This window comes from Miniopterus schreibersii (assembly GCF_964146895.1).
Source record: "Miniopterus schreibersii genome assembly, chromosome: 15".
NCBI classification, from domain to species: Eukaryota; Metazoa; Chordata; class Mammalia; order Chiroptera; family Miniopteridae; genus Miniopterus; species Miniopterus schreibersii.
Window position 1 is genome coordinate 44,729,941 of NC_138115.1, and position 25,584 is coordinate 44,755,524.

At 45.3% G+C, this 25,584-nt stretch overlaps 1 protein-coding gene across 2 annotated transcripts in view; it reads right to left on the reverse strand.

Annotated features, from left to right (window-relative positions):
• TRANK1 (tetratricopeptide repeat and ankyrin repeat containing 1) overlaps positions 1-24,798 on the reverse strand; it is an 81,202-nt gene extending 56,404 nt beyond the window's left edge. For both annotated transcript variants that reach the window (XM_081160381.1, XM_081160380.1), the window contains exons 1-2: positions 24,718-24,798; positions 1,542-1,673 (exon numbers count right to left, since the gene is read on the reverse strand). In XM_081160381.1, coding sequence (XP_081016507.1) covers positions 1,542-1,673; positions 24,718-24,782 — 197 coding nt within the window. In that variant the 5' untranslated portion in view covers positions 24,783-24,798. The remainder of the gene's footprint in view (positions 1-1,541; positions 1,674-24,717) is intronic.
• Positions 24,799-25,584: the final 786 nt, after the last annotated feature.

Genomic DNA, 25,584 nt, shown 5'->3' on the forward strand with positions numbered 1-25,584 from the left:
AGAATGACAGAAATACAGGCCCAAGTCGATTACACTCAACTCAAATCCAGGCAGAGTATAGATACCATGGTGAGAGGGAGGTAAGGAGTGGGAGCCATGTTTCAGTAATTTAATTCAGTGCCATTTCTAAGAACAAGTTTAGGCTGCATCTACCCTACAAATGCCAAGCTCTGTTTCTTCTGCTACAGCTGTTACCAAAATATGATCTGGAAACTTCAGGGGGAAAGGGGGCCCCCAAGACTATTTCAGGTAGTCCACAAGGTCAAAACTGTAGTAGACTGAATAATGGCCCTCAATAATGTCACCTTTTATGGCAAAAGGGACTTCAAAGATGTATTTAATTTATAAATCTAGAGAAGAGATTGTCCCAGAATATATACAATTACAAGCAACCTTGAGAGAGAGGGAGGGAGTGAGGGAGAAAGAGGAAGAAACTGGGCTATAGCAGAGGAAAAGGTGATGTGATGATGGACACAGCCTGGAATGCTGAGCTTTGAAGATGGGGGAAGGGGCCACAAACCAAGGAAAATAGGCAGCCACTCAAAAGTTCAAAAACACAAGGAAATGGGTTCTCCTCTGCAAGGAACCATCACTGCCAACACCTTGATTTTAGCCTTGTTAAGACTCATTTTGGACTTCTGACCTCCAGAACTGTAAGACAGTAAATTTGTATTGTTTGAAGCCACTAAGTTTGTGGTAACTTGTTACAGCAGCAACAGGAAACTAATACAATAATAATACTAAGACACTGCGTACCTTGTTCACGCTCATTCTCTCACACGTGTTTAGGAGATGTTCAGAGGCTACAAGACGTGTGCTATCAAAACAGATTGAATGTAGAAGCCACATGTCTTCTACTGAGACAGATATTAAAGGGATTTGTAAAAATGTAAAATGTGCCAGTCTTCTCACCAAACTGTTTGTTTGGAAAATATAGTTATTTTTCTTTAAAATGTTATTTATATTAACATGTAATGGATTTCTTATTGATATTTTAAAATAGATAAATAAATGTATACTTTAAATTTCTCTCCATTTTAAGTTCTGATACAGACTATACTGACAGCTAAAAACCTACATAAACAAAAGCTCTTCGGGTCCTCCATTATTAAGCATTATCATGATATTAAAATGTTTGGGAACAAGTCTATTAGAAGTGGAAGGAGCAGGGGAAGAGGTGAGCCTCAGTTCTGAAGTGGTGTGCACTGTGGCCAGGGGGTTAGGGTGTGGGTACTCAAGAAGACGAAATGAATGACAACTGAGAAGTTTAGGGACTTCTTCGGTCATCCCAGGAACTCTGATCCCGTAACCAGACAGAAGGAAAAGTTTTGTAAAGTTTACCAACAGTCCCTCATGTTTCACTTTCCATTTCCCTTAGTGTGCTCTGTTCAGTTTCTGAGCTGGCTACGTAGAGAAGATGAACAGGATGTGGGCGAGAAAGAAAACAGAAACTAGGCAGTGTGATAAGAAACAACAAGAAAACAAAAGCAGCTAAGTTCCAATTTACTTGAGAAAGGTGGGAAGAAAATACAAACACTTACCCCCACTGGTATAACTGCAGGAGAACCTGGATAGCTTCATCGTACTTTCTGATGGCCAAAGAATAGTTCCCATTCTTAAAAACCTGGTTGCCAGATTCTTTCAACAGCTCAGCATAAGCTGCAGGGTCCATCCTGTGAGGAGACAGAGGAAAGGACTGGCTGCCAGGCTTGCATGGGGCGCACTTCCCTTCACATCTGCACTGCTGAGAGTCTGGAGAGGCAGCTGTCCTTTCTGGCTCCACCCACCTGTGGCAGGCACACCCTGACAACACCCCTCGCCACCACGGAACCAGACAGAGTCTGACCAGGTAATTTCTTCCTCAGCTCTTTTCTGACCTCCGGGGTAGAGGCCAGAAGGATTCCATTTAATCTGTCTTAATGATCAGCTCTGCACTGAGCAAGGGAGCTGCAAGACAACATAAGCCTGGAAGGGAGTTTGGCTCAAGAAGTGGCAGCAGTTCCTATAACTGGCACCATTATTATACTCTCATTTACCCGTCACTACAGCCCATAAGGAGGCGCTGTTCAGATAAAACAGTTCTCAAAGAGGGTCATACCACTTGCCTTAGGATCTGCTAATGGCATTTCCCAATTCAGACCCCAAATTCAGGCCTCTGCTCTTGACCACTGTGCAACTCGCTTACTGGTACAAGCAAAACTCAGCTGACGGTCCTACTCAGAAGGTTGGGGAGGTGCAGTGCAGAAGGCCACAATACACAAAAGGATCTAAGTCACAGGGCCCCCATCACTGCCTCTCCCGTCCTCCCGCCCGAAAGCAGTATAAAATAAGGCTTGGAACGTTCGCCCCTGAACTTGCCATCGCCTTCTTACTCGTCTGTGCCCCCTCTCAGGAAGGACTTGCTTCTTTCAGGTCATGACTTCTGTTTTGTTCATTTGTACCCCTATGGCCTAGCATATAGTGGGTACTTAAATATTTATGGTGTAACCAATTTGAATGCTTGACCCAGAGGTTGCCTCTCACTGATTCTCTCTGGTGTGGTCTGAGTAGTCAGAGAGAAGTGCTTGTAGCCCTGCCCACATGATGGGCCTCAGGAAAGCAGCTTAGAGAGCCTCAAGGAGGTAGGGGAAACGGGGGACAGAAGAGATGTCCTTTAGGATTTCCTCCTCCCAAGGCGGCAGCGGGAAAGGGAAGGTCTTAAATATGAGGACTATTCGGGTGTTCCATTGGCGGTCTTACTGACCAACACAATTCTTGGACAGATAATTCTTATTATTTTTATCAGTTCAAAAAAAATTTTTTTTAATCCGCACCTGAGGATATGTTTTCACCAATTCAAGAGGGACAGGAAGGGAGAGGGAGAGAGACAGAGAGAGAAACACTGATCGGTTGCCTCCCATACTTGCCCCAACCAGGAACCACACCTGAAACCTGGGTATGTGCCCTGACTGGAATCGACCCACAATCCTTCGGTGCACAGGACAACGTTTCAACCAACTGAGCCACACCAGCCAGGGCTCTTTATAAATCTTGATGAGGAATTTCTGGCCAGGGAAAGCAAACCCATGTGGGTACAAGTGGTGACTTACTTCAAATCCGTATAAGCTTATGGGCAATGGGGCTTTGTAGCTGAGCTGCATTCCTCAGGCAGAGCCAGAGCCACAGCAGAATGAGGCATGATTCTTAAACAAGTCAGAAGGGGAAATTCCACCTACACTTTTCATTAAATAATCTCTCGGTCCTATGGCTTGAGTTGACACAGAGATGTCTGAGAACATGGAAAAAATTAAAGAAGTGGTTGACCAGAGAATAAAAATAAGATTCTCTTTCAAATATTGTCAGCCATATGTCCCTAAATACTTTTTAAACTGGCCATGATTGGACTAGAAAAAGGAAGTCACTATTAACCACTGACAGAGGGTTAATAGCCCTCTTTTGTAAATATCTTTCCACCGCAAGGAAAGGCCAACACCCCGGCCAACATGTGTAAGGCCCTAAACAGACAATTCACAAGGAATACAAAGAATGGCTAAGTATATGGAGAGAGGAGAAACAGGATCACCTCACTAGTAAGCAAGAAATGAAAAATTAAAACAAGGTATCTTTGGAAAATAATTAAAAGAATGACCCCAAGTGTTGGGCGCTGTCATATTCTGCTTACAGGGGAAATACACTGTATCACGGATAGATTTAGGCCCATGGATGTTTACCACAGTGAAAAACTGGAAACAGCCCTGAATGCTCCATACCGTGTAACACCATGCAATTATTTTTAAAATCATGTTGCAAAAGAACATTTAATGATAGGCCAAGTTGGTAAATAAAGCCTACAAGCTCCATAAAAAAATGTGTATAATGTCAAATTAAAATTTTAAAACCATATAATGTATTGAAAATATGCCAAAATGTTAACAGTCACACCATTGGGATTAGGCAGGGTTTTAATTTTTCCAACTTCCAATTGCTCTACAATGGACTGCCTTAATAATCAGAAATGAGTTTTTTACAGTTCTGCCTCCACTACGCAGAATAAGCCCCACCCTTTATTCATTCTGCTTAGAGTGCAGCTCTTCTTTCATTCACTTATTAATTCGATTAAGCATGTGCTCCATAGGAGTCATGGAGGACCTCAACTCCAGGCGCCAAGCGACTTCTCTGCGTGGGTCCTTCTTTAAACCTCACGAGCTGCCTGCAGGCATCTCAAGGTGGAAGCCATTGTCATCAGCTGGCATATTCTTAAAAACTATTAAAATGCCAGGCCCTGTGTTTCCCCCTTGCTTATTTCTGCAAGTGTGTCTGGTTGACAAATCAGCCTCGGGTACTTATTGGGGGTGGTAACAAGTCCTTCTGGGCTCTCTTCAATGCACGATTCTCAACTACTCTCATTCTCTCCCTACTTGGCCTTGTCACTGTGATCATCTTTTCCCATTGGCTAGTGGGAAGGCATTCTGGTCGTCACCAAGTGTCCCCTTCTCAGCAGCCTCCCTAAAGAGCAGCCTCACTGGGATGGGTGCCTTTCTTCCAGGAAACTCAGACTTACCACCTCCATTCCGGGTTTGGCTCTCACGAATGCCCCTCCACATTTCCATAGACTCAGGTCCTGTTTATGGTCCTAATTTCTCCGGGAAAGATCTCCAAATGTAAACAAGAGGATCTTATGTCTTCTAAATATGGAAGATACGTTATTGAAACCTCACTAGATGGAGCCCTATCGCAGGAAGAAGAATCAGTGAGACTAAGCAAACCTAAGCTTCAAACCCAAAACTCTCCTTCACTGAGTCCCCAGTTGGCTTCCCCCACTATGCCTTCCAAAACGGTGCTTTGGTTTCGCTCTAGAACCTTCTACCTGGCCAAAATTCACTGGTGACCTATTTGGTACTTGGTGGGCTGAGGTACTGATATGGAGTCGTCAGCCCCTTTGAAAGGCCATGGTGCTGGAATTCAGCAACGTGGGGCCTGTTGGCTCCGTGATACCCAGATGGGGCCAGGTAAGTGGTTCCCAAAATGTCAGTTTCCTTGGCGGGGGTGTATGGTTCTCTACTTTCTAGCTGGTCAACTAGAGAGGAAACTCTCTGATGTCCAAAGTCTTTAACCTGGTCCTGTGTGTGCTTTGGCTTCATCTCACAGTGATAAGAGCATTGTGCCTGGTTTCCTCTCAGCCATTTCCTAGCTGTGAAACTATGGGCACATCGCCTGACCCCTCAGCTTCATTTTCTTCATCAGCAAAACAGGGCTGATTTAAGGGTTAAATGAAATAGTGTGAGTTATGCACAGAGTGAGTTTAGCTCAATAGAAATCACCCCAATTGCTCTAGGTCTGTGCTGTCCAATACAGAAGCCACCAGCTCCACATGACTATTATACATTTAAGTTTTTAAAAATAAGCTTATACCCCCTTCACCCATTTTTCCCAATCCCCACCCCCATCTATGGCAACCACCAATTCATTTCCTGTATCTATAAGCTTGGATTTGTTTGTCTTAGATTCCACGTATAAGAGAAATTGATTATACGGTACTTGTCTTTCTCTGATTTACTTCACTTTGCCTTTGAGGTCCGTCCATGTTGTTGCAAATTTCAAGACTTCATTTTTTTTAGAAATAAATAATATTTTTTACCCATTCATCCACTGATGGACATTTAGGCTATTTCCCTATCCTGGCTATTGTAAATAATGCTGCAATGAACAGGGGGTGCACACATCTTTTCGAGTGTTTTTGGTTTTTCTGGATAAATACCCAAAAGTGGAATTGCTGGATGTAGTAGTTCTATTTTTAATTTTTTTAGGAACCTCCATACTGTTTTCCATAGTGGCTGCACAATTTATATTCCCACCAACACTGTATGACCCTTTTCTCCATGTCCTCACCCACATGTGTTGTCTTTTTTATAATAGCCATTCTAACAGGTGATATATCATTGTGGTTTTGATTTGCATTTCCCTGATGATTAGTGATGTTGGGCATCTTTTCATGTAACTGTTGGCTGTCCAAATATCTTCTTTGGGAGAAAAAATGTCTATTCAGATCTGTCCATTTTTTTAATCAGATTATGTTTTTTTCTGCTTTTGAGTTGTGTTCTTTATATATTTTGGATATTTGCCCCTTCTCAGATATATGACTTGCAAATATTTTCTCCCATTCAGGAGGCTGCCTTTTCAATGTGTTGATGGTTTCCTTTGCTATGCAGCTCTTCAGTATGATCTAGTTCCATTTATTTACTTATTTTTCTTTTCTTGCTTTTCTTTTTGGGATCAGATTCAAATGCTCACCACCAAGATCTATGTAAGGAGCTTGCCGCCTAGGCTTCCTTCTAGGAATTTTATGGTTTCAGGTCTTACGTTCAAGCCTTTGATCCATTTTGTGTTAATTTCTGTGTATGGTGTAAGGTAGTGGCCGAGTTTCATTCCTTTGCACATGGCTGTCCAGTTCCCCCACCACCATTTACTGAAGAGACTGTCCTGTCCCCCAGTGTGTATCTTGGCTCCTCTGTCAGACATTAATTGACCATATAGGCATGGGTTTATTTCTGGGCTCTCTATTCTGTTTCACTGATCTCCATGCCTGTTTTTACACCAATATCATACTGTTTTTACTTACTATTTTAAATAACATTTAATCAATGTTATCAAAACAAGACTCTTTAAGGGCTTAATTGAAGAACACAAAATATTTCCACTGTGCTTACAAATATAATAAACACTATTCACATCAGAATTTGGGGGTTTTTTTGTACTCCTCTAGAAACCAAGAGTAGGCTGTTGATATTCTATATGCAAACATCACATGTATTCATGCATTTACGTTTCTGCTTTTTCTTGGTACCATCATGTCACAGGGAAAGTGAACTGCCACCCCAGAAGGCTTTGTGCATCTTAAGAGGATTTACTGACAGTTACATTCTCTTTATAGGGAAGGATGCTCTTTATCTCTGCCTTATAACACAGAGGGCTCTGTTGTTGAGTCTTTTTTAAAAAAAACTGGGTGGTCTATTTATAGGATGAAATTATTAAATACAAGTGGTAATAATTTAACATAATGACGGTACACTTGAGCACTGACTACAGGCTTTACATCATCAAGTCATTTCATTCTTGCAAGAAGCCCCATGAAGTAGGCATGACTGTGTCCCCATTTGACATATAGGAAAACTGAGGCAAACAGAGGTTAAGCTACCTACCACAGTCACACAGAAAGTGGTGGAGCTGGAATCTGACTCTAAGAGCTCAACTACACACTGAAGGGCCAAGACAGAGGCCAAAGTTCAGCACCCAGTCAAATCACTACACTATGTGTTAGTCTGGCCGGCACTCACTCCCCTGCACTTTCGCTTTTGTTAATGATACAAAAGCTGAAAGATAAGTAGAGACGGTTTCACAGCTGCAGCACTGGCTTTCAGTCAGTTTCACTACATACATAAGAGAATTCAAGGTCCAGTTGTTGAGAGGTGTCATCGGCTGCCTAGCTACACCCAAGGAAGCAGAAGTAAGAGAAATACAAGTGCACTGAGTAGTCTTTGAAACAAACAAGTCTGAAGGAAAGCAGACCCAGGTTGTTGTGGTTTTTATCATTCATTGTGTGTATGCCCTTGAAATTATGTAACTAACTTATAGGAACAGAGCAAAAACTGCCAACAGGAGTGGGCTCGGGGGCAGCTGAGGTAGGCAGAGGAAGGCTTTACCTTCATAAGTTATCTGGGTACCACTTGAAGACTTGAAAGCAAATTAGTTTCCTTTTTTGGTATTTGGTAGTTTTCTTTTTTTAAATAAAATCCTTTCAAAGGACTCTAAAAGCAATCACTGATCCAAAATCAACTCTGGTAGGGTCAACAAGAGTTGCCGATGGGGCAACATGGGAATGAAGGGCAGGAAAAACCAACTCCAGAGCTTTTATTCAAAATTTACTTTGCATTACAGAAATACTGAGCTTTGGTTTCAAATATAAATGCATATAATATGGAATTTTTACACACACACACACACACACAGCCTAGCCTCTGAGAGGAACCATTCTAATGGGGTAAAAGTACATGCCCTATGAAGGAATTTGGGGGAAACACATGAAAGCCTGAACATGGGTCACTTGCGACTATCAGGACGTACCAAGCAGAAATACATTCTATAGGAAAATACATCCTGTGAGGCAAATGTAGTATTATGAACCCTTACAGTGTTCCAGCACCGGCAGCAGCCGCCGGGCAGGGTGGGGCAGCAGCTGATACAGGCAGCCTTTCTCCCCTCTAGCAGAGAGGGAGGCATCCCTACACCAGGACTGGAAAAGAGATGTCTCTGCTGCAACCAAGCCAAAGTCAGGAGGTTGCCTCTTCTGCTTGTGTTTAAGGGGTGGGGGTACACCATGGGGAGGTTGAAGAGTTAGGTAAAGAAAAGAGAGCAGAGGTGAGTTTAAAATTTTCTTCAAGTGCCATCTCTGTCGTTACCAGGATATTTAGCAAATTTGGGGCTGCCTCCATATACATTAGTCTGGCAGTAATTTTCCTTATAGCATGCACCAAGGGAGCCATACTGTCCCCCAAAGGGGTGAAAAATGGTTCCTGAGGAGTGAAAATTTTTATTCTTTTTATGTACAAAGCACAGATATGTATACAATGCACAACTAGATATACAATGTATCTGTGGTTTTAAAATTTCATGGGGGTAGAAAGCTGTATTAGCAAAAAAAAAAAAAAAAAGCTTACACGGTTGGAGGCAGTCTAGAAGGAAAAAAATTGTTAAGAAACATTGCCCTAGTGGAACCTGAGATTAAAGAACTGTTAAAAGTAAACAAAAGATCCATCTACAGATGAATGGATAAGCATAATGTGGTATTCACATACAACAGAATTCTGCCTTAAAAAGGCAATTCTGGCACAGGCTACCAAAATAGATGAACCTGGAGGACATACGCTAAGTGAAGTAAGCCAGTCACAAACAGATAAATACTGTCTGATTCCACTTACATGAGATACCTAGAACAGTCAACTTCATAGAGACAGAAAGTAGAATAGTTGCCATCTATAGAAAGTAGGTGGCTGCCAGGGGCTGGGGGAGGAAGCAGAGTTGTTGTTTGATAAGTATAGAGTTTCCATTTTCCAAGTGCTGGAAATCCATCACGCTTAACATTACCGAGCTGTACACTTAAAATGGCTAAGATGGTAACTTTGATGTTGCATGTTTTTTGCCACAATTAAAAATTTTTTAGCCCGGCTGGGCATGGCGCAGCAGTTGAACGTCAATCTAGGATCCAGGCGATCGGGGTTTGATTACCAGTCAGGGCACATGCCTGGGTTGCGGGCTTGATCCCCTGTCGGGGGCGTGCAGGAGGCGGCTGATCGATGGCTCTCTCACCATTGATGTTTCTATCCCTCTCTCTCCCTCTCCTTTCCTCTCTCTGAAATCAATATAGATATATTAGAAGAAAAATAAAATTTAAAGTAAAAACAAACCAAAAACCCAGAAAGGAAGAAAATGAAACACTAATACTCCAGTGTAAAATAATATTTTCCAGCTTGATATTTCTAGTCCAACTCTGACAGAAAATTTATTTCTCTGTGTACTATGCTATAGGCTAAGACAGCCAAAATATGGCAGCAGACCAAAACCTCCCGTCTCACAGTGGTACTGACTTACACGCACATCCAGGAAAGGGAAGGAGGCCAAGATACTAACTTACCAACCCAGGCTAACTGCTGACCCCACCGAGAAGACAGCAAGCAAAACCTATCCTCCCATCAGGGTGATCACTTCATAAGTTACGTAAATGTCTATACAACTATGTCGTACTAGAATATCGTATGTCAATAATTGTACGGAATAATTCTGTGTAATTAAAAAATAAAAAATTATTTTTAAAAACAATGCTCCAAATCCTTTCTCAGTATATATCAAATCATCACTTAAAATAAGTACCTTACAATTTTGTCAGTTACACCTCCATAAAACTGGGGGGGAAACATCCTCCAGAAGGCATCACACGCATGTGGTTGACAGTACTCAAAGGGTAATTTCTGTGACCACAAAAAAAATTATGCAAATAATGTATTTGGGCTTATAGTCAAATTGTCAGACAACATACATCAACACATTACCTTGAAAAGGCCCAATTTATTTCTTTTAACACTGTCACTGAAGTAAAACACAGTACTGTGCATTACATGCATTAATCTTAGGTGCTCAGATCAGTGACGTTTTAACACATGTAACCCCCATACAGATCAATATATAGTACACTGCCAGGTCCCAGACGGTTCCCTCTTGCCCCTGCCTCCTGTAAACATACCTTCACCACTGTTTTGACCTCTAAACTATAAATTAGTTTTGCCTGCTCTTGAACCTCAGTTACACAGTGGAAATTCTTGAGTCTGGTTTCTTTCCTTAAACATTGTATGTGGAAGACTCACCGATGTTACTGTGTGTATCAGTAGTTCATTTATCTTATTGCTGTACAGTGTTTCATTGCATAATTTATACCATAATTTATCCATCCCATTGATGGATGCTGGATTGTTTCCAATTTGAGGTAATTATGAATAAAGTCGTTATATAAACATTCTTGCATATGTCTTCCATCATCTGCATTTCTTTTAAGTGCATAACCCAGGGGTGGAATCGCTGGGTCACAGAGTGCTGTGCTGTATAGTTTTGTAGATACTACCAGTTTTTCAGGTGGTTGGACCAATTTGTAGTCTCAATAGCAGGGTGTTGGGAGTATAAATTGCCAACATTTGTCAATACTAGGTATTATCAGTCTTCTCAATTTTAACCAATGTGGTATCTCACTGTGATTCTAATTAGCATTTTCCTGGTGCCTAATGATGTTGTTTGCTTTGACATAAAGATATTAGCCACATGACTGTCCCTTTTTGGAGGGCCAAACAGACCCAACCTTAAAAGTAAAGAGTTATTTGTTTTGTTTTTAATAAGTAACCACTAGACAACAATATGCCAGACCCACTTTAGCTCATTATTTAATCAATATATCACTACTTGACAGCAGGGAGAGGAGTGGACTCTGGCCTGGACACCCAACAACCATTACTCAACTAAACAGCACACAAATAACAAGGTCAGGAAATAAATTTTCTAGGGGCTTTACAAATAAGTGGCTAATGAGACTTCAGTGGATTCTATAGCAATAGCATGGTGTCACTGTAAAAACTAAAAGCAGGTTAAACTTCTATGGCAGAAACTAGAAAGTTGGCCCTGAATATCAATTAATGGTGCTTATAACTCAGAAAGCCCGGACACTACCCATCTGGCTGTAGTGAACCATCTTGGGGCCTTTAAAGTGGCTACTCCTGCCTAACTGAACCCCTGTTGTTTCCATTACCGCTCCCTCACCCCTAGAGCTGCTGGCCTTTTGGGAAGCCGACCCCAGCCCTGGTCTCTGAGGAGGGTCTAATGAGCAAATCCCATCTCCCTGCCAGGGACTGGTTCAGGACTGGGTGTGGGACTCAATTTTGACCCTTGAAACTTAGAGATGTTTGTTGGAGGCTTCTGGGAACAGTTTTTCTAACCATTCTGAATAAGCTTCCAGAAGCAAATCTCTGTCATTTAGGGCGCCAGCCAGTGTAGACGTGAGGCTGTGAATGTCGACACCGCATGCGCACATGTGCAGCCCCAAACTTCAGCCTGAGGACAAAGCCGACACCAAATGGAAGAGAAGAGAGCCCAGGGAATCACAGGACAGTATGTGGGTACCACTGCTTTGGGAGAATCCTGAGACCTGCCTTATTTGTGTGTCTATTTACATTTTAAACTAAAATAACTAAAACTAAACTCAATTGAAAGTTTCAGTTCCTCAGTCATTGTCACCACATTTCAGGTGCTGAGTAGTCACATGTGGATACCATACTTGACAGATACAGAATATCCCCAACCCTGAGAAAGTTCTATTGGAGAGTAGGTTCCAGATAGAATAGTGACCTGGGTACAACATCTGGAACATTATTTTCCTACTCAGTCAGAAATGCAGCCTTTGTTGTGTGAGAGTGGTAGATATGAGGGTGCTGCCCCAGGTATTGGTGTGTGCAGTCTCTGCCCAGGACTGGAGACCCCCACATCACGCACTCCCATTCCCACCACTGAGCACCGTGTGTCTTTCCATCCCACACAACACCTAATACGCAGAGATTAGTTATACCTGCAGCCAGGGACTAAGTTCTCTGGGAGTTACTTCTGCAGCCTTTTTGGATAGAATGTGGGGTCGCGGGTTGTGCTGAGTAAGCCGGGCCGGATCTCCTCCAAGCATCCCTTAGTGCCCGCAGCAGTACAACTAGAAACCAGCACACTGCTCCACAGCTTCCCCACAAACCCAGAACCTTAAGTTTCTATCTCGCTTACTCCCTTAACAGAGCAAAGCCTTGCAAAACCAAGGGGCAACCTAAGAGAACTGCTACTGCCTTGTAAAGCAAGCATGGAGAAAATCTCCTGGCATGGTGTCACAAAGCAACGTGGGTTTTTTTATTTGAGGGGGGATTAAATCGTTTTCTTCTGCCCTTGCAGTCTTATCCCTGCTGAGTAACTGTTTAGAATTTTCAATACAGCCAACTCTAGAGCCCTAAGTTTCCCTGGATATGCACATTAAGGCTTGACTCACCTCCAACTGACTCCTCTTGTTCCCCCAAACAACCAGTATTTCAAAACATGGGTGTTTTTTAAATTCTAGATCATAAATGAAACACTTTGCTATGTGGAGAAAAGCAGGAAGAGGACTCCTGGGAAGGTTAATTATATTCACACTGCTTTACAACTGAATTTTATAAGCTTAAATTAATACAGGAATAAGATAACAATATATCTGTTCAACCTGAGGGGACAGACACAGATTTTCAAGGAAAAACTAGGGTAATAAAAAAAAAAATTTAATGAAAAAATATGTAAGTATAGGTATATAAAAATTTCTCATAGATTTTTTTAAAGGCTCCAAACAGAATAACCACTAACACTCATAAAATTGCAAGACTTAAATGGATTAAAAAATTTTAAAAAAATACTTTACTCAAAAAAAGTCTTGATTTTTAAAAATACCCAACACATTTCTGTTTGAGCAAATTCACTCTTATAAAATGTCAAATCCTCTCCATATTAATGAAAGTATAGTTTCAACAGAATTTCTATTTAAGAAACAGGATGTCTGCCTTGCTGGAGTGGTTCAGTGGTTGAGCATCAACCTATGAACTTGGAGGTCACAGTTCGATTCCTGGTCAGGGCACACGCCTGGGTGGAGGGCTTGATCCCCAGTGGGGGGGGGGGGGGTGCAGGAGGCAGCCAATCAATGACTCTCTCATCACTGATGTTTCTATCTCTCTCTCCCTCTCCCTTCCTCTCTCTGAAATCAATAAAGACATAAAAATTTAAAAAAAGATGTTTAAGGAAATTAAGGAAAAAATTCTCAACTTCATCAAAAAGAACAAACCAGAATAGCTAAGATATTTTTAATAAGAGAAGAAGGAAGAGAAAATCTTCTCTACCAACTTTAAATTGCATTTTCAAAGTTATCTAATTTTTAAAGTGTGATACTAACATAAGAGTAAGGAGATCAATGGAACAAATGGAATATAGAGAAATAACGTATGCTACAAAAGAATTCCATCCATGATAACAGTGGCTTTTTAAATCAATAGGGAAAGAATGTATCAGTTGGTACAACTAGCTAGATATTTGGAATAGAAGTTAAATCTCTCCTTCATACCATGTGGTAGACCAATAATGGGCACCCCCCCACACAAATGTCCATGCCCCAAACCCCAGAACCTGTGAAAACATTACACTACAGGGCAAAAGGACTTTGTAGGTATAATTAGGATTACAGACCTTAAGATAAGAATAGTATCCTGAATGATCTGATGAGCTCATTCTAGCTCATGAACCCTTGAAAGCAGAAAACTTCATCTGGCTAGAGGGAGGAAGGAAGGAGAGACTAGCAGCAGCCATGAGAAAGACGACCCATCACTGCATGAATTGAGGATGGATGTGGCCTTGGAAACTGAGAGGTTCCTGGGTGACAGTCAGTAAAGAAACAGGAACCTCAGCCCTACAGCTGCAGGGAACTGGACCCTGCAAACAGTATGAATGAACCCAGAGGAGGATTCCTTGGGACTCTGGAAGAGCCCAGCCAACACCTCGATTTCCGCCTGTGAAATGTGCCAGGTTAACCCAGACTTCTGACCTACAGACTGTGAGATTATTACATAATGAGTATTGTTTTAAGCCACTAACTTGGCGATCATCTGTTATGGCAACAATGGAAAACTAATACACATCATACAGCAAATTCGTTCTAAATGAATGAAAAAATGTTAGTGTAAAAAAAACACACACCATAGCATAAATTGTTTAATTGTCTAACTACTATGTTGTACACTTGACACTAATATAAAATACGGAATGTCAATTGTAATTGAAAAGTAAAATTTTTTTTAAATGCACAGTAATAAAAAGCAACAAGCTGCTGACACACACAGCAACATAAAAAATATCAGAAACATTATGTTAAGCAAAAGAAGTGATTCCACTTAGATCGAGTTCTAGAATTGGCAAATTTAAGAAACTGAAGAGAGGGAGAGCTATAGACTGGAAAGGGGCTCGAAAGCACTTCCTGGGCGACAGAAATGTTCTCTGTGACTGGGGTGGTGGCCACTTAGGTATATACAATTGTTAAAGCTTAATGGACAGTACACTTAAAATCTGTGCCTTTTATCACATGCAGAAACTTTATTTTCTTTTTTAAAAAAGCACTGAGAGAAAGAAACCATAAAAGTGATACCGTGGTAAATAGCTAGTTATTAACAACAGAAAGGAGCAAAGGGAGGGAGGGAGGGGGGGAGGAAGGGGAGGGGAGGGAGGGAAAATGAAGCCGCTTTCTATGTACTGATTTGGGAAAGTTTTCAAAATATATTTTTAAAAAGCAAATGCAGAATAGTGTGTACATTATGCTCCCTTTGGTGTAAGTTTTTTTGAAAAGAGGGAAGGGCTGAATAAGAATACATATTTGCATTTGCTTGTATATGCATGAAGAAATTCTGGAAGGATCTACCAGAAATAAAGCTATTTACCCTTACTGTGGGGTGAGGGGTGGGCTGAGAAGGGAGACTACTCCCTCCTTTTCACTGTAAACTTTTTATATTTTTTTTATTCTTAAAATTACATAAATTCACAAGTTTTAATGCAACAACAAAAAATTTGTATGTAATCTTCACATTTGAGAAAGCCATTCTAATGACAACAAAAGCGGAAACCATAGAGTGACAGTCCTGAATTCATAAAAAATTTAAAACTTCTGGACATCAAAAAGCCTGGAAAGTAGTTTAATAACTAACACCCTCAATCAGCAAGCTTATGGGTGGGGAGTCACTGTCCTGTACTGCTGATGGTAGAATTAAGAGGTGAAGCTCCTGCCTACAGAAATGTTAAACACACAAACTTTTCACACAGCTCTTTAGCAGCTGGGAGTTGACTCTACAAACCTATCTTGTTCCAGTACAGGAGGATATTCACTGCCTTGTTCTTTGTAAAAGCAAGGGCCAGACAAATCCAAAAGCCCAACAACTGCGTTTTATATTTTTAAAAAGGTACAGCTTAGTACAGAATACCATACAGTTGTGAAAAACTACAAGGCAGGTCTAGATAGAGGAAGAGAAGTCAAAATGTATAATTAAGGAGAATAAAGCAAGTTGGAGAACAGTTTGTAAAGCAACTTGGAGGGCCTGAGGATATATATTTGTGTGCATGTGTGTGTGCACTTGACCTATGAGGAGGCTTTCTGGAAGGACACTTAAGAAACTAACGAGAGTGGTGATCTGAGGGAAGTAGCTCTGAGAATAAGACCACTCCTGCCTGAACTATGACACAATAAATTTCTGCATGTAATGCGAGTGTAAACCCTGCAACATTTACAGAACCTTTGCTTTGTTGACTCAGCATAGAGAAAATATTTGTTAGAAACATAGCCCTAGTATTTGCCTGTTTTCTCAGGGCTTTCCTGAAATGACCAGTCAGCTAAGCAGCTAAGAGAATCTATGAGACTCAGGCCTCGGATGAGGGTGGGAGGGGTCAGAGCTGGAACATCTGAAAAGGGCCCCAACTCTTCCCTTGTGATTGTTCCTTTGGGCTGAAGGGAATAGCACCTACTCCCAAACCCTAATAAACCCTTTTCAGCTGGAGAGCTGTCACCATGGTAAGCACCCTCTGGGATGGTTGCTCAGTTCACCACAGGCTGGAGCTCCTCCACAGGAGTGTGCCAACTGGGACTTTGGGAGGAGCTCCTCCAGTGGTGGAGCTGAGGTTGGAGGCTCCTTTTGGTCTTGCCCCTACCCTGTGAAAAAGCCACTTTGGGGTGAGAGAAGGCAATACTCAGACACAGGAGAGGCAGAAAGCGAGATGCCACTGCCTCTGAGGTCCAGCTGCTCCCCGGCCCCTTTCCTAATTACCAAAGACACCAACAGCCTTCCAGAACTTTCCTCTTTTGGCCTGAGTGGTTTGTTTTTTCTTTCATTCACTAGAAAGGAGAGTGGCTTGCCTATTTCACCCCTCAGTACAACTTCACATTAAACAAGGTCTATGTCAGGGGTGTCCTGCCCCACTCTCCTGGCGCCAGGTCTCTGAGCTCCGAGCTAGACCCCTGTTTTCCCGCTTTCCCCAGTATACTGAACTCTTAAGGCAGGAACTAAGTCTTATTATTTCTGCAACCCGAGGACTCAGGGTCGTTGCATGAATACATGATTTTCTGGCTCTTTACTTTGATCAGAGACAGGTGATTAAGCTGAAGGAACGGGAAAGGAAGAAATGTTTGGGGGGGTGGGTAATTTCACTGGTGGTTTTGGATTTCTGACCATCTCCTGGCAAGCCAAAAAATGTTGAACTGTCAGCTGTTCCCTGGGAGGGCACACACTTAATAAAAGCCAACCAAGCAAAATACAAACCAGAAACCACCAGATAAATCCAACCAAAGTAAAACTGCCAAAGCTGCTAGCTACTTGGGGAAAACAAAGGAGAAAGATGTTTACACATTTATAAGTACCTGCTGAGAATTCAATGGTCAGCAAATAGTGCCACATATTCCCATGTGAAATTATAGTCCCTGAGATTCAGAAATGCTCAAAACAAAGAAAAATCCATTGATTAGTTTGGAGCTGGCAAACAGTAACATTTGTATACAAAGAAAAGAAGTTGAAAGAAACCTAAATAGGGTTGCTAGCTCTTTATTTTGCCAAATAAGAACTTTTTTTTTAAAGTGTACCATCTCTCCCCATAATTTCACAAAAGAAGGAATATTTTAACTTCGAAAAAAGGAGGAAAATATAAACTCAGACTTAAGAAAGCCATTCTCAAGGAAGGACGAGCAAAGAACCTTGCAGCACATTTTAGTCTTGGACAGCGTGAAGATGGTTTGGACCTTGAAAGGCAGATGTTCCAAGTCCCTAAAACCACACCAGGCCCCTGGAAGATGCTCACGAAATATTGCTAAAGGGCAAAGATGGATCAATTTCAACTCCTGGTTCTGCAGCGGAGTCTCCACATCACCTGACCTCCAAAGAGAAAGGCCGTAAGGATGCCTCCCTCCCAGCTGGTGGCCAGAGATGGGCACAATTTCTCCTCAGTGTGTGCCACTGACTGGTGTTTTTCCATTTTGCTATTTGAATTAGAGTAGTCCTGGGCAGCTACACAATAAAAAGTAAAATTTATTGAGTACTTACTATATTCCACATACTAAGCTCTTCTTGGGCATTTGCTCATTGAATGTCCCTAACAATGCCAGTGAGAGATGTACAATTATTATCCCAACTTCCCAGGTCAGAAAACAGGTTTATTCAAGGTGAAGGGACTTCTCCAAGCCAGGCACAAATCCAAGTTAGTACCAGAATCGGTGTTCACAAACTCTAGGAGAGACAAGGTGAACAAAGGGAGAGAGCAACAGGGGGAAAAAAGGAAGGATGGCCTTCAAAATTAAAATTAAATCCTGAATCCCTGCAAAAGCAAACCCAAAGAAAGCCCAAAAAGTTAGCATTCCACACTCTGCCTCAAGACAAACGAGGAAGTGAAGCATCAGCCAGCACAGATTGCTCATAAATCCTGACTCAGTAGCTGTGTTAAATCCAGGCTGCCCAACAAATGCCATATTCCTTTCATATTCCCCACTCTCCCCAGAGCATCTGGGAGCTACAGATGATTGTAAAGTTTGCAAAGTTTGGAGCCCCCAAGAGGGCACAAAGGCCTCCTGCAGCAGCCCTTGAACAAAGATGCTTTCTCATTCACAGAGAACTTGAATTGAATGATAGCAATCCAGTCATCCTCTTCTCCAGACCTCTCCCCACTCTCTACTGTAATATTTTAAATGCTGGTTAATGGCCTCCATTCCACCTCCCACCCTCAAAACCAAAGTAATCTACTTCTTCCTCCACCTGAATGAAGGTCAAGACAAACCCAGCAAGGGGGCTAAAACACATCCTCTGTGGCGTGGGGAGGGTCCAGAGGTGTCCAGGAAACCCCCATAAACAAAACAGTTTCCCCCAAACAGGAATCCCTGAAGGGGCAGCCCCTCAGCAGTGCTGGGAAAATCTGAATTCTAGCCCCAGTTCTAACACTAGCTAACAGTCCAGAAACATGAGTCCTTGAACTTGGCCTTGAAAAAAGTAACCAGACTGAAAGATCTATTCATCCACACTCCCAGTCTTCTAAATAAAACTCAGATCTGTTAAAACACACACACACACACACACACACACACACACACACACACAGATACTTTCCATGGCTCCTAACTCTATTTAAAATAAAGCTCAAATAGCTCAGATTCCCATTCCAAGTCCTATATATGCATACAGACTGAGACACATCCTCAACTTACCTTTCTAGCATTCTCCAACACTATGTGCCCACAACGTTGTAGCACATGACCTCAAATTAATCTGGCTCCCTCCCTTTCACATGCCTTTGCACAGCAATGTAACAGGGCTGGGGCTAGTGTCAGAAGGATAGAAGAATATGAATGTGTCCCCCTGATAAAAAGAAAAACCCAGAAGCCTAGGATCAAGCCCCACTTTACCTCTGCCAGGCCTGGTGTCAGGTACCCAAATCACTTAACTCTAAGCTTCAGTTTCCTTACGGGAAAACAGAGACAGTATTGCCTACGTGACTAGACTCCTGTTTCCTCAATCAGTCAACAAACACTGAGTGCCAGGCCCTCTGCAGGATGCTTGGAATACACGAATGAACGAGACTGACCCAAAACACTGTGGCCCTTATGAAGTTTACATTCTGCTACAGGGAGATCTGTAAAGTGGGGATCACTCATAATAGTTCTGTGAGATAATATATGAAACACACTTAACGTAGAGCCTGGCACAGAATCAACTATTATGAAGATGACGAAGACGATGATGATGTTTATAAACCCTTTTGCACACCATTACTCTTAAAAAGAAGCTGCTCCTTTTACCTGGAATGTCTGTCTCTCCCTCATGGAGCCCCTCAATCTGCCTGCTAGTTCTCTTCACCTGTCGAGACACAGCTCAAAACTGACCTCCCAAATGTCCCCCTGGGAAGGATCCAGGGGCTGGGAACTCTCTAGGAGTGCTTGTCTGCATCTCCACTAATCCTTTCTCACGGGTCTGCCTGGCAGTAATTGTGTTCCACCACTGTTAGCAGTGCCTATGTGTTATATGTTTACATCTTCCATGGGACAGGGCCCTGAGTTTTGTGAAGGGTGACACTGCTGTGAAAAACAGAAAGCAAAAAGAAGTGAGAAGAGGTAAGACACTGAGGGGAGAAGAGGCATATTAGACAGAAAGTCTGAGGCCAGAATAAGGGGAACCTTAGTACCTGGCCTGTGAGTTCAGACTTGAGTGAGCCCTAGAAGTCACCAAATTTTAAGCCTCCAGGTAGAGTGGACCCTGATGGGCAGAGGATGAGCTGGCCCAACGGTGGCCAAAGAAGAGTGCCTTACAGGCCACAGCTGGACATGAAGCTCATCCCAGTTCAAGGCTATGATCCAAGTATTCTTGTCACAGAGAATCAAATTACCCAGTATAGCACTGTGAGTCTATTTTCTGTGTTCTTCAGTTTCCTCCAAAATGGCCTGGTTTCCCCAAAATATGTCACTTTGACATGCTAATTGTTTTGAATTAAATGTATTGAGAAATAGCCAGTGCAAGAAGGACACTCTGACCCTCCTTTGTGAGATAAATCTTCCTGTACCAGGAGGGTAGAAGGCATTCTTATCACCACACACAGGGAATTCAGGGCAGAGAAGGCTATATAAACAAACCTTGTTATTTCTTTACCAGTTTACTACCGCAAACCCAGACCCCTTTGTCTTATCATTGTTCACAATATATTGTTTCTTTGTCTAAAAGGTATAAAAGCTTCTTGCTTTGGTCACTTCTTTGAGTCTCATATTTTTATGGGCCTCCCATACACACAAAATTAAATTTGTTTTTCTCCTCTGGATCTGTCTTCTGTCAATTTAACTATCAGAACAGCCAAAGAACCTAGCAGAGAAGACAGGAAAACATTTTCCACCCCCTATACCTCCAAAATGTCATCACCATTTTCTAGGGATAGCAATCCTACCCCCCCCCCTTCCAAATGCTGCCCCCATTGACAGGAGGACCCAGTGCTTAAAAAAATACAAACATCTTAATCTAAATGTCTTTAGAACTTCAAACACAGACATAGCTAAACCTAGAATTGGTTTGGCTGACAGACACACAGGAGTCCCACCAGCTCACCAGGCTCTCAGGAGCTCAGATAAAGGTGCCATAGTGAGTACAAGTGGGCAATGATACTGAGGTTCAACACCCAGGCAAAAGAGGAAGTAGATTCAGGTAAACTGAGTCAGGGTATCAGAGGTAAGGCTCATTCACACTTCCAGATTTTCCACAAAAACAAGGAAACGAGGCAATGTTTACTTAAGAAATTTAGACCCAAAAAAAGGTCTGGTCAAGCAGCATGGACAACCTCACTGACCAAAGGAAGAACACTGCTCTTGGTTTGGGCAACATGACATTTTGGGGTTCCAGAGATGCCTGTTTACCTGGTTCGATGCTTTTAAAATTTTAAACCTGCCACTGCCACTGTCCCCACCTTCAATCTCTGCTATAACTTAAAGTGTCATCTTTGCTAAGGAGACTACTTCCCCTCAAATTCCTCTTTCATTTCTTGTAATAAAGATTTCTTGGCCTTAAGAACCTCAGGCTGTGCTCTAAGGAAACTTGATACAAAACCAATGACCTTACAGTCAATTGTGTCACTGGCTGGGAAATTGCAGGCAAGAAACTGACCTGTCGCTCCACTTCCCCATCTAAAACGGCAGAGAAGAGCTTGTTCCTTAAGGCCAACTAAAACAATGCCATACTCCTGACAACTGCCAGAGGCCCACATCCCAACCTCCACTTCAGTTCTTAAAAACATCCCGGGATCACTTTATCTTCCCCTCCCAAACAAGGGGCCTGCAGGCTTTACTCTAGCTGCTAAAAGAAACTTTATCCCAAGAAGCAAAGATCAAATAAGAGGGCATATACCACAGCAATGGGCCTTTGGTAGCAGCCATGGGAAAACACAAGTAAACAGCAAAGAGAACTTCAAGAATCCTACAAAAGCAAAGTCTCTATTTGGTCCCTCAGAGCCTTGGGCTGGGAAGTCAAGAAAACTGGTATCTTTTTTTTTTTTTCCCCCAGAGAGTGTAAAGCGGGGGGGGGGGGGGGGGGGGGGGGGCATTGATGTGAGAGAGACACATCAACTGGTTGCCTCCCTCACACACCCCAACCTGGACCAGAGATGGAACCCAGGTACATGCCCTTGACTGAGAACTGTACCCAAGACCCTTCGGTGTGCAGGCTGACACGCCAACCACACCGGCCAGGGCAAGAGAACTGGTATCTAATCCCAGATCCCCCACCAGTGACTAATAGGTGATGGGCCTTTGTTTCCTTATCTATAAAATGTTCATGGCCCAGCTCCTGACACAGCAGGTGTGAAATTCTGAGCAGAGACTTAAAGAATCCCCTTTGGAATTTATGAATCCAGAGTTTTGGGCAGCCTTGCAGCACTCTTAAAAAAAGAAGGGAAGCCCGCTGGGCGTGGCTCAGCGGTTGAGCGTAGACCTAGGATCCAGGCCATCTGGGTTCGATTCCCAGTCAGGGTACATGCCCCGGTAGTGGGCTTGATCAATGACTCTCTCATCATTGATGTTTCTATCTCTCTCTCTCTCTCTCCCCCTCTCCTTTCCTCTCTCTGAAATCAATAAAGGTATAAAAATAAAAATAAAAGGGAAAAAAAGCATAATTGAACAAAAACCATTATTCCCCTACACCACCCCTCCTTCCCCAGCACTCACACAAGGCCTCACTGGGCCCAGGGCAAGCAGCCAGGCTGGTGTAGGCAGACAGACCCAGAACCAGAGTAACTAGAAGCATCCTCCAGCCCGCCTTTGCAGCCACTAATGGTGCGAACCACAGAGCCGTGTAATGTGGTACTCTCATTACTCAGGCAAGAATTTCCTTACTCAAGTATGAATATCAGCCTCCATCTCTCCAACACCAACTCCTCCCTTCCCAAGTTACTTCCCCGGGAAAGGCTGGTATTCTCCTCGGCCTCTCCAGAGGTGTCCCAAAGAGAGCCTGCAGTTGCCACCTCAACTGATTAGTCACTCATAAAATCAAGTTAATGGATTATGCGTAGCTTGAAAAAGAAAAGAAAATATCACTGTGCCTCATCCTGTAGAGAGAATAAATACACTGTGAAGCTCTTGCTGCAGTTTTATACTTATGCTTGTATGGGGGTGGATGTGCATGTGGTCTCTGTTGCTGGTCTTTGTCACGCACATGCCTGACAAAGTGGGATCTGACTCTGGGGATGAATGCCACACACCCCAATCCCACCTCCGTCCCCTGTGGAAGACGCAAGGGCCAGCAAAGGGTACTGAGAACTCAAGCACCCATCTTGCAATTACACAAAACAGAACTGACTGGAAAACAACTGAAATAAACTTCTGGCTCTCCAAGGTGGTACTTCCTTTAAGACACAAAACAGGATGCTCAACAAAAAAGCACAACGTCTGCTCAACAGCCTTGCCTAAGAAAGGTGCCCCGCACCTGGGAGGCTCAGCAGCGTCGGAGAATCTGGGTGCTGGGCATGAGAGGCCCTTTTGCTCGCTGGTATTTCTTCCAGCTAAGGATTGATTGGACTAATAGCAACTGGGCTGGCGACCAAAAAAATCAGAGCCCCCTTTCTCTGTCCTCTTTTTAAAATTGTTTCCTTTATTATTCAAATTGCACGTCTCCCTAAACATTTTCCCCAGGAAGCACCAGAGCTCGCTGCCTCCCAGAAACAAGCCCAGCTCGGAAGGGGGCTGGCCGGGGCTGCAAGCGGAAAGAGAGGCGCTATTTCAGCGGCGTTGCAAGTGCTCTGGGCTCCCCGTGGGTGCGCGCCTAGGGGGTGCTCAGCGCGCCTCCCAGGCTCCAAGTTAGAAAACGCACGGAAGCAGGAGCCTCGGGGCTTCTGAGGATTTCCCCTTCTCAGCCTTGGGCCCCTGCTGCTCCCCAGCCCTAGACTCGGTTAGCCGAGAACGTAGGGCGGCGCGGCCCCTTTCGGACAAGCCCCGCTCGCGATCGGGGTGCTGGGCAAGAGGCCTGCCGGGGGCTGGAACCGCGAGCCCCCCCGCCTGGACGCGGCCACTCTCCAAGTTCCCGGCGAATCCCGCCAGCCCGAGTGCGTGCCCGGGGGCGCGTCCGCAGGTCTCCCCGTCACAACGTCCCAGCGGCCCCGGGGTCCCCCAGGCGGTGGGAGGCGGGCGCGGGAGCCTCGGGTTCGGTCCCCGGGTGGGTGTGCGGCAGGCCGCGCGCCGCCGCAGTCCTGTCGCAGCGCGTGCCCTCGTCCCCCGGCGCCCGGAAGGCCGGAGCCGTCCTCCGTCCGACCCCGCGCCACAGGCCCGGGTCTGCACCTGGATGAGCGCGGGGCACGGCCCGCTCGGCCTCCGCCTCTGGGGGCGCGGGCCCCCGCGCGCGGCCGCCTCCCGCCAGGAAGGGTGCGGGGCCCAGAAGGCCGGCGGCTCCCCCCGCGCTTCCCGCGCCGCTTACGCACCTAATTACCCGTGGGTCCCACATGGCCGGGGCCTGAGGGCCCGCGCCGGGCCCGCCGCCGCCGCCGCCGCCTCGGGAGCCGCTTCCCGGCGGGCAGGGCGCGGCGGGCGGTGCGGAAGCCCGAGAGCCGCGGGCCTGGACAGGGGCGGCGCGTGCAGCGGCCGCGCGGAGCCCCCTGCTCCGGGTGGCGCGGCGCCCGGGCCGTGACGAGCTGGGCGGGGGCGCGGGAACCCCGGCGGCCGGCTGTGTGCAGCCGCAGACCTATTCCAAGTTTCCACGTAGTTGCCAGAGCCCCAGCCTGTCACGTGCACGCCCCGGGTGGGAGGGGGTGTTTGTCCCCGTGTTCAATAGCGGCGTTTCGACGTCCCTCACGCGGCGCGAGTGAGCGCCCCAGGGGGGCCCTCCGCCGCCCCGAGGGCCCGGGCGCACACACTCCCCCCCACACGCTCGGGCGCCGCGCGCTCTGCTCTCCTCGGCGGGGCCGCCACGGCCGCGGAAACTGAGGCCGGGCCGACGCCAGGGCCCAGACGCGCCTCTCCTCCCCTCGCCCCCTCCTCACAAAGAAACTGAGGCCCCGCCCGCGCCCACCAGCTCGCGCTCGCTGTGGATCGCGGGCACCCCCGGTCGGACACGGGGCACTTACCCCGAGCTCCAGCCGCCGGGCTCTCGGCGCGGGGCGGCCGACGTCGGGATGCTCGCGGCGCTCATGGCGCCTGCCGTCGAGGGCGCCCCTCGCCGCGGGCCGGAAGTAGCCCGGGGCCGCCTGGGAGCGCGGCGTGGTGCGGGGCTGGAGAGCAGGTAGGACTCCCCCCGCCTGCCATTTCGGCACCGATTGGGCGCTAGGAGCGGCACAGGCCCCGGCCCACGGCCCCTAATGCGCCCTGGGCGCCTCTGGGACGCCTCTCCCACTCGCCGGGACCTGGCCCCGAGAGGAGCCCTCCGCCTCTCCCGAGGCCGGCTCCGGCCTAGACCGCCTCCTGCTGGTCCTCGCTGCCTTCCGAGGCACCACCGCGCCAGGCGCCGTGGCCCAGAGCAGGGCGCCCCAGAGCAGGGCGCCACGGAGCATTCACAGAAGTTTCCAAGGAAGATGAAACGATTTGAGGACAGTGAGCCCAAGGCGCGCAGCCCGCGTACTTCTCTGAGCTGAAAACTAGCCTCTCAGTCTTCCCAGTGATCTCCTTGCTTCTCGAGTCCTACCTCCTCCCCTTTCTTCTGTGCGTCCATCTCCCCCCGCGTCGCTGTGCATCACTTCCCGTGCAGCAGCCGTCCGCGGCACCCCGTTGTCTCCTAGAGACCGTACCGGGTGGCTGGGCCTCTGAGACTCGTGGCAACTTTTCCCTGCCCTTCCCGTCTTAGCACAAACACTGTGCCAGTGGCTCCCAAGCTTGGCTGCACACGGGTATCACTTGAGGGCTCTTTAAAATTACTGATGTCAGGCTCCTACTCCCAGATAGTCTGATTTAATTGGTATGGGGTATGACCTGGGCATGGGGTATAACATGGGGATTTT